General features: G+C 44.8%; 1 protein-coding gene across 3 annotated transcripts; it reads left to right on the top strand.

Annotated features, from left to right (window-relative positions):
- The first annotated feature begins 742 nt into the window (after positions 1–742).
- Positions 743–14,716, top strand: setdb1b (SET domain bifurcated histone lysine methyltransferase 1b). 3 transcript variants are annotated; one of them, XM_079275301.1, is made up of 25 exons: positions 743–839; positions 5,295–5,498; positions 5,916–6,085; positions 6,181–6,224; positions 6,362–6,476; positions 6,572–6,742; positions 6,853–7,054; positions 7,358–7,431; positions 7,562–7,752; positions 7,851–7,980; positions 8,180–8,429; positions 9,199–9,315; positions 9,679–9,985; positions 10,144–10,405; positions 10,795–10,885; positions 10,969–11,085; positions 11,192–11,361; positions 11,507–11,731; positions 11,885–12,055; positions 12,670–12,800; positions 13,032–13,051; positions 13,194–13,312; positions 13,439–13,722; positions 13,878–13,966; positions 14,396–14,716. In XM_079275301.1, exons 1-25 carry the CDS (start codon positions 823–825, stop codon positions 14,511–14,513), a joined length of 3,789 nt encoding a protein of 1,262 aa, XP_079131427.1. In that variant the 5' UTR covers positions 743–822; the 3' UTR covers positions 14,514–14,716. The 3 variants fall into 3 exon arrangements, with proteins under 3 accessions (XP_079131427.1, XP_079131426.1, XP_079131425.1); XM_079275300.1 differs by lacking the exon at positions 743–839 and adding an exon at positions 4,517–4,702 and having other exon boundaries at positions 9,685–9,985; XM_079275299.1 differs by lacking the exon at positions 743–839 and adding an exon at positions 4,517–4,702.
- Positions 14,717–14,750: the final 34 nt, after the last annotated feature.

The following is a 14,750-nucleotide window of genomic DNA, read 5'->3' as shown; positions in this document are numbered from 1 at the left end:
TGTGATTTAGTAATCATTCCAGAATTTGCAAATGAAAACTTGTTTGATGAAGAGAAAGGCAAATGCCTTCCCCTCCACATTAATAGCGCACAGATGTTTTCTCAATGATGTACATGACGCAGAACAGATGTTTTGCGCTTTGCCCCAAATTCTGTCACACAGTGTTTTGGATATTTTGCACAAACTTTCATGCAAGTTACTTGTTATTGAACAAATTAAATAAACCCTTTAGTTTGGAGCATGTGTTGGTAATTCAACAGGGGTAAGTCGTTCAATAGAGGTGTATTCATAATAATAAGCAGAGCCAAGAAGGAATCAGGAGAGATTATTCATGTGCACCCTCAAGTGGTGAATATGAGTGATTACTGATTAACAGTAATTCAAATTAATAGACAGGAATAATGCAAAAAAAGTGAGAGTCAGAGAACTGTCCCTTTCAGTCACATGGGAATTTTCTACTTACGTTTTGTAAAGTTGCTTTAAAAAGTTACTTTTTTATATTCCTATATTAAACAAACGCTTAAAGCATAAAAAGGACATTTAAAAAGGACAATCGATAAATTAATGTCGCTCTCGTTAATCTAAATTTCTTCAGAAAGTCCCACATCATGCAATAGTCTTGCTTTTTTATTGCATAATATCGTGTAGCTCAGTTGCACGCTTTGGACACCTAGATATCTCGCGTGGGCGGACTTTCCGTCTTCTATTGAAACCAAACATGCCTCCGCTCTCTTCGGTTACGCCGGGATACAATGCATGCACTCCTCCTTGTAGCTAGCTGGTAGCATTAGCTAGCTAAGCTCATATTTGCGAGCAGGCAGCATGGAAAGCAGTGATGGGTGAGTATTTAGTGTTGTCTCTGAATTATTTGCTAGCGTCTATTGTGTTTGATGAGAACAACTAGGGAGGACACAATGCTGGTATTTTCCAGACACCAGTTAACTTAGTCAATATATGAGACTTTCGCGATGCTAATGCTAGGCTAACGAGCTAGCCTACTCGCAATTGTAACAAGCGTCAGTTTAAAGTATTTTAGCTGCAATGTGTCTCATTAAAGTGTGAGTGAAGATAGTGTGGGTGTAATGAGCATCCACTCCGTCTGTAGATATTTTAATTGGATGTTCTCCAATTAGAATTAACGGTATTTATTTATTTTCCAAACTGCCCCTTGTTGTGCTAACCAGCAGCGTTGACGTTAGCAAGTCAAGCCTATTGCAGCTGCTTCAAGATGACTTTCCCGTGCCTGGTTGTTATTTTTGAAGCCATGTGCCACATTCGTACCAACTCTACATCATATCGTTGTTTTGGTGGAGACCATTGCCATCGGTACTTTCTCTGTGCGCGTGGGTAAACAAATCTAACACAATGAAGTCAAGCTGGAATAAAGGAAGCAGAGGTTTGTAACGTTACACGTGTGACCCCGTCTAGTATGCAACGATCTCAGTCGGCAGTGCACGCAATGATGCTTTAAATGTAATGATGCACGTCAGAAATCAGGGATGCAGTGGAGTTTATTCTTGGAATTGATACGCTGACAGAAATACATCTTTGCAGACATTACATGCAGGGTTAAAACAAGGGTTGCGTGATAGGTTATATTAATATGGATTGAAAAGGTTTGCTAGATAATCACACTGGTGTCTAAAACAATGACTTGTCTTTCAGGGTTTTGTATCAGATACAACTCTTTAAATGTGTATAAAAATAGAGTATTAGGCAGTGGCGGCTGGCCAATATAATAATAATATCGGCCAGCAGCTCTGGGGCGCTGGAGGAAGTGCCCACCGGAGGCGGGTCTATGAAGCAGTTTGGCCAATTGCTGATTCAGGATATGAATGAATGACGTACAATTTAGCCAATCGCGTCCTCAAATAGATTCAGCGATGGACATAGCTCGTTTCGTCCCAAGCTGCGTGTCCTCCTCGAGACTAGTCTCTACCGGCGCCATTTTAACGATATAACAATGGCGAGCGCGAGCACTACTTCTCCAATACCAAACCCTAACTCGGTAAAATCTCTCATCCACCAAGACCCGTTTGAGAGGAGAACTTTGGCGGAGAAACTACAGGTAAAAGAGTTGGGCCCAGATCAACCTGGCCTCACAATAAGACAGCAGACTAGCGACAGAGGGAAGCAGCACATGCGAAGCTTCAACAGAGACTGGTACTGGAGGAAGGTTTGGCTTGCTGGATGCAGTCATGCTGATGCCGTATTTTGCTTTCCATGCTTGCTTTTTAAAACAATGGGTACCGATCCAGCATGGGCATTTACGGGAGTGAGGGACATGAAGCATCTGTCCGAGAGAGTGAAAAAACACGAGAACAGCAGGGCGCACATGGAGAACTCCGTCAAGCTCGCCATACTGGGCAAAGTGAACATCGCTACTCAGCTGACCGACGGACACAGGATTGCGGCGAGGAAACACAACGAGGAGGTGGATAGAAACAGGCACATTTTATCCAAAACAATTGATTGTGTGAAGTTTTGTGGGGCTTTTGAGTTGGCTTTGCGTGGGCATCGCGAGACTGATTCCTCGGACAATACTGGCGTTTTCAGGGGATTGGTGGATTGTGTTGCCTCCCTAGACGGCATGCTGCAGGAGCACAATAAGAAAGCTAGCGTTTTTAAAGGCACGTCAAATACGGTACAAACCGAGCTGTTGGACTGTATGCTGTCGGTTATAAAGGATTACATCGTGGAGGAAGTAAAGAGGGCTGATTTTATCGCCATTCAAGCAGACGAGACGACTGATGTTTCCACCCACTGCCAGCTGGTGCTTGTGCTACGCTACATCGACGCCAACAGTAACGTCCAAGAGCGGTTTTTCGAGTACATTAACATCCAGAACGCCACCGCCGACACCATCGCTACTGCGCTGATGGCGAGGTTAAGCGCCATCCTCCCAAACGGACAAAAGGCCAAACTTATCGCCCAAGCGTACGACGGGGCTGCTGTAATGAGGGGCGCCACCGGCGGAGTGCAGCGTAAGATACTGGATGTCTACGAAAATGCTCACTACGTCCACTGCTACGCGCATCAGCTGAACCTCATCATGCAGCAGGCAGCGTCACACAACCCCAGGATCCGCACCTTCTTTTCTGACCTCGGTGGATTTGCTGCTTTCTTCTCCGGGTCACCCAAGCGAACCACCGTGCTCGACCAAGTGGTCGCCAATAGACTTCCCAGTGCCTCCACAACACGGTGGAACTTCCACAGTCGCGCTGTAAATACTGTGCACGAGCACAAGGATGACCTCCTGAAGTGTTTCCAGACCATCAGAGACTCTGGGAACTTTGACCCCCTGACTGTCCGAGAGGCGGGGGGCTTTGTGAGGATGCTCGAAGACGAGGCGTTCTGTTTTTTCCTGGCATTGTTCCACAAGATCATGCTAAATGTGGACATGCTATTCAACCAGTTGCAGATGAGGAACATCAACCGGGTCTTCATTGAAGCACTTGTCCAGAGGTTCACAGACAGCATTCTAACAATAAGGTAAATAACTGTATTTACTACTGGCTAATACAGCTTTTGTTGTCAGAAAAATGAGTCGCTCACTTCCAACAGTCTGTAAAAGCCTAAATGTGCCTAGTCATCAAAGTGAATGATTATCATAGAGAACATCACAATGATATTTGTTTAAATATATCAGATTTGTATAAGAATGCAGGTAGTTATTAAACAGGCTTATTCGGGTGTCCACCAGGTCAATTTCTAGAAAAGGCCTTGTTGTTATTGAAGATGGCAAGTTAGCAACTTACACTTTATTTTTTGGACCAGAGCCTCCGTCGTTCCCTCTCCGTGTGAGGACAGTGCATCTGACCAGCAGCCCCAGCCCAAAAAGCAACGGCGGATGCTGGGACCAGAAGAACAACAGAGGCTGGCTACAGAGGTAAGTTGTGATGTAGTTATATACGTTATACACTCACACAGACGTGTACTATATGTGTGTGTGTATGCACAGCCCGAGCGTACGTGCTAATTACAGGAAGTAGTTAAATATTCAGCAACATGGTCGTCTGTCTCCTTGAAAAAGGGAGGACAAGCTGGTAACCGACCCTCTGATACATTTTGATGATGTTATAATTTCCCATCATCTGAAGTTCTTTGTAAGAAGGAATAATGGTGTTAAAACCTTAGTAGTCATATACTTGACTTGGAAAGTGTTCAATCAGAATCACTTTCATCAAAATAGCTTTATTGCAAATTGAAGCTGATGATGTGTCTTTTACAGGTATGTGATACCATCCTGGTGCATGCCAAGGAGCGGTTCTCCTTCACCCAGCACCTCATCAGCGCGACACTGTTGCATGGAGAGTTGTTCCCACAACACAGTGTGACGTTCCCTGACTCTGCGCTTGAAACCACAGTGACGGCGTACCCCATGTTGAACCAGGCCAGGCTCAAAACAGAACTGTCCCTCATCTATGAGAACAGTGAGTTCCAGGCCTGCAGTGGTGCAGTGCCTATGTACCAGTTTTTCATGGAGAACAACCTCCAGGGCACCTTCACAGAGACCGTCAGTCTCCTCAAGATCCTCATCACCACGCCCATGACCACGGCTGAGTCCGAGAGGCGTTTCTCTACTTTGAAGAGGATCAAGACCTTCCTGAGAAACACCACGACGCAGGATCGCCTCGATGCCCTGGCTATGCTCTCCATGGAGAGGAAACTTGCCAGGGACATTCCCGACTTCAATAAGAAGGTTATTGAGAGGTTTGCCACTCAGAAGGACAGAAGAGAAAAGTTCCTCTACAAATAATCTGTCAGAAAAATATCCAGGTTTCCCCAACAGACAAGGTTCACAGGGGAATCTCAATAAATAAACACATTCTCTCTCTCTCTCTCTCTCTCTCTCTCTCTCTCTCTCTCTCTCTCTCTCTCTCTCTCTCTCTCTCTCTCTATATAGATAGATAGATAGATAGATAGATAGATCATAGATATCTATATATATTGTATTATACTGAATTCCCTGTGAGGGTGACAAAGATATGATGTCCTGGCGTGTTTGAAGTGTTATTTCCTGCTTTTTTCGTGTTGGAATAAATGGTAAATCTTCAACTGCAAAGTAGTAATGAGTCTTTGATACCTTAATTCTTTTGGATTAAATCACACTGGGATGTTTGCTGAAATTGATTGGATGTGGCACAGCCCTACCTAGAACATTTTCCACCAGCCGCCACTGCTATTCGGACATGCTTATCATCAAATAAATGAACGTAATTACTGGTTCATGAGTGAGAAATGGAAGTCTGTGTAGATGTTTAAATGTTGTTTCTGTGTTTTTTCCTCCTAAGAATGGAAGTGGAGGGCTGGGATGCTAACATGGAGGAAGAGCTGGGCATTTCTCTGGATGAGCTGAATAAGTGGATTGACGAAGCCGTGGAGAAGAGCGAGATCGTGCAGAAGAAGAAGGCTCATCTGACGGAGCTCAATGAATGGGTGGAGCACAAAGAAGAAGAGGAGGCGAGGACAGACGTGCTTCTCAACGATGCCAACAAGTAAGTGTGTGACAGTGGGCTGTGTTGTTTGGGGCATTTTATTCCTTTATTTGATAGAAGAGGGATGACAGAAAATATGAGAGAGATGCAACAAAGCACAGATGCCAATACTTCAACTAAGGGTGTCCATGAACACTTAGAACTAATCCCATACCGGTATTCTCTTTTGCCCAAAGTTAAATCTCAACTTTTTAATGTGTGAAGCTGATTGGAGTACATGTAAAATAACCTGCGGTTGGCTGATATATTTGTGCAGGTTAGCAGATATCATACAGTTTGTACATTTTGTTATCTACTGTATCAAAAGAAAACGTGACATAAGTGAGTGTGTGAGTTAAACGCTCAGACAGGAGCAGTCTGGCTGCGCTGCCACACATCCACAGTATTAACTGTTAGTGCTGAACGACTGTTCCTCAGGTCCCTATTAGAGTGTGAGAAGCTCGTGAAGGAAACTTACCAGCGCAACGGTCTCGTTTACAACGAGAGCAGCTCGGAGGACGAGGGGGGCGGAGGAGGCGTGCCGTCCTCTGAGGTCATCGAGATAGACGACGACGACGACGATGACGACGTCATTGCTGTTGGCTGTCGTAAGTCCGGCTCCTTTCAGTTCCTATTTCATCGCTACTACGACATGAAGACAATCGGGTGGTTAAGTATTTTCTGCTCTTTTCTAATGTTTCAGTGGTTCTTCCAAAGACGCCCGTCAATCCTGTGAAAGATGCAGCGGTGAGAACATTAGAGATGATCTGTAACCATAACTGTACAAAAGCGTGATTTATGAGGCGCTGGAGTATTTACATGATATCATTTATTAAAATATCACGGTTATCTTGATGATCATGTATATGTTGCTTATTTACCAGATAAACGAGGCCTCCACAGCGCTACAGAAAACATCCCAGCAGGTGCAGAAGTTGATCCAAATGGTCAACAAGCCCTCGCTAGGTTCTCCATTGCTTCGCTCTCCATCACAGCCAGGTGAGCAGGCGTATATTTCCTCAGGGTAATGCATCGCACCTGTGGGGGAAGTATATGTGACGCTAACGGTACGCGTGGCTTGTCCTACCCTCCAGGTTTTCATTCTTCAGTGCCAGCAGTGTTTGTATCCCAGCTTCAGTCTCAGTCCATGACCCAGCCCAACCCAAACGTGACAGAAGATGAGCTGAGAGTCGGCATGGTGATTTTGGGAAAGAAACGCACCAAGACCTGGCACAGAGGCGACCTGGTTGCTGTCAGCCCAGTCGGTGTGTTCCCAAAACATTTTGTTCATATATTATTTTTTCCCGATGTATTCTATGCTTTAATTTTCCTGATGTGCTGTGTTTAATGCAACTCACCCTCTGTCTATATTCAGGCAACGGTATATCCAAGTACAAAGTGAAGTTTGACAAAGGAAAGAGTCTGCTGTCTGGGAATCATGTGGCCTTCGAGTACAACCCCACCCTGGAGATCCTGTATGTCGGCGCTCGGGTAGTCGCCAAGTACAAGGACGGCAACCTGGTGTGGCTCTACGCTGGAATAGTAGCAGAGATGCCCAACAACAAGAACCGTATGAGGTGGGCAGACAAAGCTAAACTAAGGCTGGGATGTGCTGATTGGTTGACGTCAGAGTTCCGACAATACTGTATTTGTTCGGCCAATATCGATGAGAGTTACAAACTGTTAGTTCAACACATCACATAAACAGCCCTGAAGTTTTGTTAGCAGAGAATTGAGACCAAGATGTGATGCAAGTGTGACTTTTTACAAAGCCAGTGCTCATTGGTGGTTTAAACTATACAATAGAGACACTTTATACTAAACACACACGAGTGAATCGGTCGGACTGTAGTTCATATCTTCTCTTAAATGTGTTTCAGGTTTTTGATCTTCTTTGACGATGGCTATGCTTCATATGTGACACTACCTGACCTCCACCCAGTTTGCAGACCATGTAAGGGCCCATGTTCTCCTTCTCTCTTGTAATGTGTTAAACCCGGTAAATACCTATCACGCAGCTGTGAAATGAGTTGGCTCAATGCTGCGTTGAGTTTGAGAAATTGAGACTATTCTTGTTGTCACAGTGAAGCGTACCTGGGAGGACATAGAGGACGCGTCGTGTCGAGACTTCATCGAGGAGTACATCACCGCGTATCCCAGCAGGCCGATGGTGCTCCTAAAGGTTGGGCAGATCATCAAGACGGAGTGGGAGGGAACCTGGTGGAAGAGCAAAGTGGAAGAGGTGGATGGAAGCTTGGTCAAGATCCTCTTTTTGGTACGTTGACGTAAAAACAAAAAACCATTCACCTCGTTAGACCGCTGTCAAAAAGTTCAGAAGGGAGAGCAAACGTCTTGTTGTTTCGTGTGGATCAGGATGACAAGAGGAGTGAGTGGATTTATAGAGGCTCCACCAGGTTGGAGCCAATGTTCAACCTGAAGATGACCTCTGCCAACACCCAGGAGAAGAAGCTGGCCGGCCAGCAGAGGACACGGCCTAACATGGGTAACATTTCCATCTTTGCACTGTTAATCTGGTCAAAAAGCTTAATTTCAACCACTGATTGTGGCCACTGAGTGATGTTGTGTTTTTAAAAGAAGAATATTTGAAATAATATTAATACCATGTTTTACTGCACTCACTCATGTTTGCTGTAAGTCTTCTGATTTTCACTTTATCTCTTTTTGTCCATTTTGATCTGCAGGGGTGTTGAGGAGTAGAGGTCCAGTAGTTCAATACACAAGTGACGGACATATTGGAGCCTCTCCCATCAAAACTCAGCCAGGCTCACCCAGCCAGCCTTCACAGACCCCACAACCACCACCACCACCACAACAACTACAACAACTACTACAACTACAACAACTACGTCCTCAGCCCCCACAGCCTCAACAAATCCAACAGATCCAACAAATGCAACAGATCCAACAGACGATGCAGCCTCCTCGTATTGAGTAAGTGATGTTCACTGAACTACAGCAATAACGCCACTAAAGGCAGTTTGTTCGAAGGTGTATACTTTGCAAAGAGAAGCTGAAGAACAATTTACCTATTGATGGAACAATTTTAAAGATGACCTGAGGACAGTCTTCTCAAAGTAAAATTGGTAGTGATCATGAAACGGATCATAAAACACATTGCTGATCGGATCAGAACAAAAGAAAAAAGGAGCAACTATAGAGCCGCTTTTAGAGATCCCCGATCACACATTTTACAGATCCCTGTGTTGTTTGATTATAGCAGCTTGTCTACAAGACTCCAGACTCAAAGAATCATTTCAACTGCTCTGACGTCAGTCAACCATCAACAATTTAAAATGTTATCCTTTGACTTTGTGATCGTAATTTATTGTGTTTTTTTCTTCATAAAAACACACAATTCAGTAGTAGTAGTAGGGTAGTAAATTACTGCTTTTCATTTTGTGTACATTTAGTTTTTAGCACCTCATCAAAGCTGGATTAATTCATGTGTTTGGCCACGTGGCAGCAGAACAACAAACTGAACAACATTGACATATTATGACTTTATAAAGAACAGAAACTTGTTAGCAAACGGTCGCCTTGTTTGAAAAGTTTGTAGTCTGCTCCACCAGCTTCAAGTCCGACGTTAGTTTGATGCTTTGTATATGAAACGATACTGAGAAGCGGAGCTTTAAACCCAGACGATTTGAAAGGAAGTGGAGACTTGATGTTGACTGTCATTTCTCTCCTTGCTGTCTTCAAGCAACAAAAATCAGATGGCAAAGAAGAGTACTTCTCCATTTGTCCCCGGGGTGGGAGGCACTCACGCCTCCAAAACCATGATGCAGTCTCTTTCTTCCAGTCCCGGCGACCTCACTGGGTAAGTCCACCTTATAGTTTGGTCTCTTACGTTGCTACCAAGCATCAACCTCAGGTGCTGAGAAACGACGCCAATGCGAAAGTGCCAAAAACTGCAGATCCTCAAATGGACGATTTGGCTCCAAAAGCGAGTCGATGCCTGTCGACCCCCGTGTTAGAATGCCCTTTACTTCACAACCGGTAGAAGCACGTTGAAAGCCTGGTACCAAAAGGGTTTGGTCTCTGTAGCTGATTTCCCCGTTCATGACAACTGAATATTTTCAGTGCTTTTGCAAATGATCTCATCTTAGAAATGTGATGTTAACTTGTCTTTTTCTCTGTCCTTTAAAAAAAAAAAAAAAAAAAAAAAAAAACTTTTGTCAAGCCATAGTGCAAGGATTCTGAGTGTCCAAACTATTGCTCCACCTGCGTTCACACAGTCCTATCAGAGACTGCCCACTCTGGCTGCCGCACCCCCTTCTATGGCCCACGCGATGGCCACCATCCCACACCAGCCCTCATACCGAGCCCCGACGGACCGCATCTTCTACCTCGCGCACACTTGTCAGCCCGCATGTCTGAATCGTGTCCGACCTGCAAACTCCGACTTGCACCGAGGAAAGAACCCCCTCCTCACACCGCTACTGTACGATTTCAGACGCATGACGGGGCGACGGAAAGTCAACCGCAAGGTAAATTTGAAGGAAGATTAGATTAATGTAGGGAAAATACGAGGCCTAACGCTTACCTAGAGTTTCTCCCTTACCTTCAAACAGCCCGTTTTTCCTTTATCATCCTTGCAGTTAAGCTGAATTGTGCAACTCTTGTCTTCTGCGTGTCCACCCCTCAGATGTCCTTCCACGTGATCTACAAGGCTCCGTGTGGGCTTTGCCTGCGCAACATGGGAGAGATCCAGCACTACCTCTTCCAGACACGCTGTGACTTTATATTCTTAGAGATGTTCTGTCTAGACCCCTATGTGCTCGTGGACCGGCCATTCCAGCCGCAGAGGCCGATCTATTATTATGTCGACATCACCAGTGGAAAAGAGGACATCCCACTCTCCTGCGTCAACGAGATTGACACCACCCCGCCTCCGAAAGTAGCTTACAGTAAGAAGTCAACAAAGGAAGATTCACATTACAAAGGATAAATAACACCAGACGATGCCACATAAAACATGACTGACTTCTGTCATGGACTATATTTGGGCTGATATTGTATTCCTAGCATTAGTTTGTGCTCTAGTGGGTGCATTGATAAATGCAGTTTGTCATATGATGACATCCGACATTTGTCACGGAAAGTGTTATTTGTTTGTCTTGCTTTTAGTTTTCGTCGAGCTATTGTAATCCTTTAGCTCCCCGCTGCACCTGCTGGTCTTATGTGCAAAAGGACATCAAAATAAATCAGAAATGGTTTCCTATCCATGCAGCTGACTACTTACTTCCTTTGAAAATTCCCCGTGTAATAAGTTACCTGTCCCTCTCTTCTCTTCAAGGTAAAGAGCGTGTTCCTGAAGACGGAGTATACATCAACACCAGCCCAGACTTCCTGGTTGGATGCGAATGCACCGACGGCTGTCGCGACAAGTTCGTGAAATATTTGACCCGTTGGTTTTTCATATGTCTCCCACTTTAAATATTCTCAACACCTCTTTGCGTGTTTGTTACAGGTCCAAATGCTCTTGCCACCAGCTGACCCTTCAGGCTACAGGTTGTACACCCGGGGCACAGATCAACCCAAATGCTGGATTCTTGCACAAACGATTAGAGGAGTGCCTCCCAACAGGGTCAGACATTGTACACACGGAGAGATAATTACTTTTGTATATAACTGCTATTTTGGTTGTCTAATCTCCTTCCCTCCGTCCGATTTTGTTTCTCTCTTTCTCTCAGGATCTACGAGTGTAACAAGCGGTGCAAATGCTGTGCTGAGATGTGCACCAACCGGTTGGTGCAACACGGCCTGCAGGTGCGCCTCCAGCTCTTCAAGACCCAGAACAAAGGCTGGGGCATCCGCTGTCTGGATGACGTGGCCAAGGGCTCTTTTGTCTGCATCTATGCTGGTGAGGAAAGGACCCGACTCATGAGAAGATACGGGCAGACGTCATGGAAAACAGACACGCAGACATCTACATCCGTTTATTCATTGCAATCCCACAGCAGATGACTTGATTGCAAAGTGACTCCGTTTCTCTTCCACTTTACCAGGTAAAATCTTGACGGACGACTTTGCCGACAGGGAAGGTCTAGAGATGGGCGACGAGTATTTCGCCAATCTGGACCACATAGAGAGTGTGGAGAACTTCAAAGAGGGCTACGAGAGCGAGGCTCACTGTTCGGACAGCGAGGGGAGCGGCGTGGACATGTCGAGGATAAAAATCCAACCGTCTGCTTTAGCATCAGCTAACCCTGTTGGGAGACCATCCAAAAAGGGTGAGTCCAAGTCCAAAGGTGAGAGATCAAGGTGGTCCCGAATGGACCGGGTTGTATCCTCTTCGGTTTGTTTGTTTTCTTGATCCCAGCTCACATTTTATCCTCCTGCACGTGGTTTTTCACGCGTTTTTATTTATATTTCATCTGTTAAAGGCCAAAGCTCATCAGGGGACAGCAATGACGACGACGATGACGACAAGGATTCAAAGAGCGAAGAGGAAAGCGACAGTTCAGACGACACGTTTGTGAAGGAGAACTACTTCAGCTCCAGCTCTGTGTGGAGGAGTTACACCACACGTGGTCAGGTCAAGGGCAACAAGGAAGGTGAGCTGGTGGTCTCTTCATGAGGGGTGGGAGGAGGTCAAACTTCAGTGTTTGGATTGAAACAAACGGTTAGACATTTAAGGATTTATGCTTATTCAGAGGTTACATTAAATTATCCATTAATGGTAAAGAAATAGCCCGGGACATAATGCCTGTAAAACTGCAATTTTGTTGCACAAAATTGATGCAACATGTTTATTAGTGATCTTTAGAGGAGCTGACAGGCAGATGTTGATACATTTTTTTCAGAGCCAGGCTAGGTGTTTCCCCCCCCCCGTTTCCAGTCTTCATGCTAAGCTAACCGAGAGAAACATTTCAAAAAAAATAAGCTTTGAAGACCTGTAGTATCCACATTGGGCTTGGTTGTGGTCTTTGTGTGAGACTGCTTTGTTATACGTGTACTAAATGTGTAGTACTAGTGGGTGATCGAATACAAGTATCTTTCATCCACAGTGTGAATGCCAAATGTAGTTGAGTTAAAGGTTATATCTTGTTTCTATCTTTCTCAACACACCTCGTATTATGGGCAACGTCTACATTGTTTCCTCTGCATTGATGTAGTAAATGTAAAGATGCGTTTGGAAGATTTCTGTTTTGTCTCCTTCCTGCCCCAGGGAGTCAAGACAGTAAAGATGGATTGAGCGCGTCAGCCAGAGGAACTGATGACGATAAGCCACCGTCCATGCCAGAAGAGACGGGGAAAAGCAAAGTGGCTTCCTGGCTCACCAGCCAGGGGATGAAGAAGGTGAGTGAAGAGGAGTTAGAGAGAGAATAATGTGTCATGAATTTGAGCTCTGTGTGCAAAGCCTTTTTTTAAATGTATTGCAGTGTCTCACACATAAATATAAACACAGTCCTGCTGTTTCTGCTCATGAGAACTCATCTTAGATCCGTTATCTTTAGTAAGAAGGTTTTATTATCACGATCGTCTTGCACAATGAGCGATAACTCTCAATTCTTCTGTTTTCCATCACAGGATTCCGGAGACGGCAAGAGGTGTGTTGTACTTAACACATTATGCTTGGAATGGATGATTCGTTTTTCCTGATTTCAAACATTGTTTTTAACAATAATTCAGCAACTCTGTGATCATTAACCTCGCCTAAAGTTAGATTGCTTTTAACTTTGTTTCTTGCAGTCAAGTGAAGTCAGAAACGCTGAAGAAGCCGGATGTGATGACCCTCTCTGACAGTGATGAGGTTCAGACCATCAGCTCTGGATCGGACGACAACAAGGAGAGAGAAAAAGTCAACCTGGGTGAGGAGAAGAAAAGGGAGACAATACTTGAATTTACACTACACTGATGATGACTGCATGGTTTTGACTGTTTTTTTTACTTTCCTTCCTTTCTTGCTCGCTCCTGTTGCTGCTTTTCTGGTTCAGGTGTGACTAAGAAGCAGGTAGCGGTGAAATCAACGCGTGGCATCGCCCTGAAGAGCGGCCACGGGATGATGGTGAAAACGGGGATGATGGTGAAAACGGGAATGATGGCAAAAACAGGAACCCCTGGAGGCGGGGGAGGGCAGGGAGGAAAAGCAGGACAGCAGGGTCAGACTGGAGGAGGTGGGGAGAACGCTTCCAAAAACACCCGCCTGTTCTTTGACGGAGAAGAGTCCTGCTACATCATTGATGCCAAGTTGGAAGGCAACCTTGGGCGTTACCTCAATGTAAGTGTGTGTGTGTGTGTGTGTGTGTGTAACTACATTTAAGGTACTTGTCTCACCTCCTCTGCCCTCGCTGGGAGGAAACAGTCTGACAGCGCTCATTGTGTGTTATAAATAATCTTTTATTTGATCACATCTATCTCCTCTTGGTATTACAGCACAGCTGTAGTCCCAACCTTTTCGTGCAGAATGTGTTTGTGGACACGCATGACTTGAGGTTTCCCTGGGTGGCGTTCTTTGCTAGCAAGTGAGTTTGGAAACCCATTTTAAGTTTGTCACAGATTATGGATGGGCCAAATGGCCAAAATCTTATCTCCTGATAAAAATCATTTCATATATCTAGATAACAATATACATCACAATATAGCATGTTCTCTGGTGATTAAATAAACGAATAGGCTATATGAAATAACTACACGGTAAAGCCAATTATTGTACAGTAATTAAATACCGTACTAAAAGTGCTGAGTATTTTCTCCTTTTAATAGAACTTGACTCTGGAGCCTCAGCAGAATGATGCTCGACTTTATGGGGTGTTTATACAGTGTTAACTCCACCTGTTAGTCCAGGAGAAGGCAGTTATGAATGCAGTAATCAATGCGCTACATGAGCTTTAGGTTAACGTATTGATGAGCTCTTATCCTGCCCTCACTCGCCTGCTTGTGTCGTCGTGCAGGCGGATCCGGGCCGGCACAGAGCTGACCTGGGACTACAACTACGAGGTGGGCAGTGTGGAGGGGAAGGTGCTGCTCTGCTGCTGTGGATCCACTGAGTGCAGAGGAAGACTGCTGTGATCTGCAGCCATCATTGACTTCACTGCCTTTACTGTATCTGTAGGAAGCTTAGAGGATCTCTGTTAGCACCCTAACGTTGCTTCTTTTTAAGTTGAACTTTGTGCTTTATTGCAGCTGTTTTTGTTGTCTTTATTTTATATGAACGTGATGTTTCCTGATTTGTCCATGACGTTTTTCGTCATCTAAATAAAATGCAGTTTTCTTCAAGGAATCAAAGCTCTCACCGCTGTTCTTTTG

This window comes from Melanostigma gelatinosum (genome assembly GCF_949748355.1).
Source record: "Melanostigma gelatinosum genome assembly, chromosome: 9".
In the NCBI taxonomy this organism is placed as follows: domain Eukaryota; kingdom Metazoa; phylum Chordata; class Actinopteri; order Perciformes; family Zoarcidae; genus Melanostigma; species Melanostigma gelatinosum.
The sequence above is the reverse complement of the archived record's forward strand: the minus strand, read 5'-3'. Positions and strand labels throughout refer to the sequence as shown.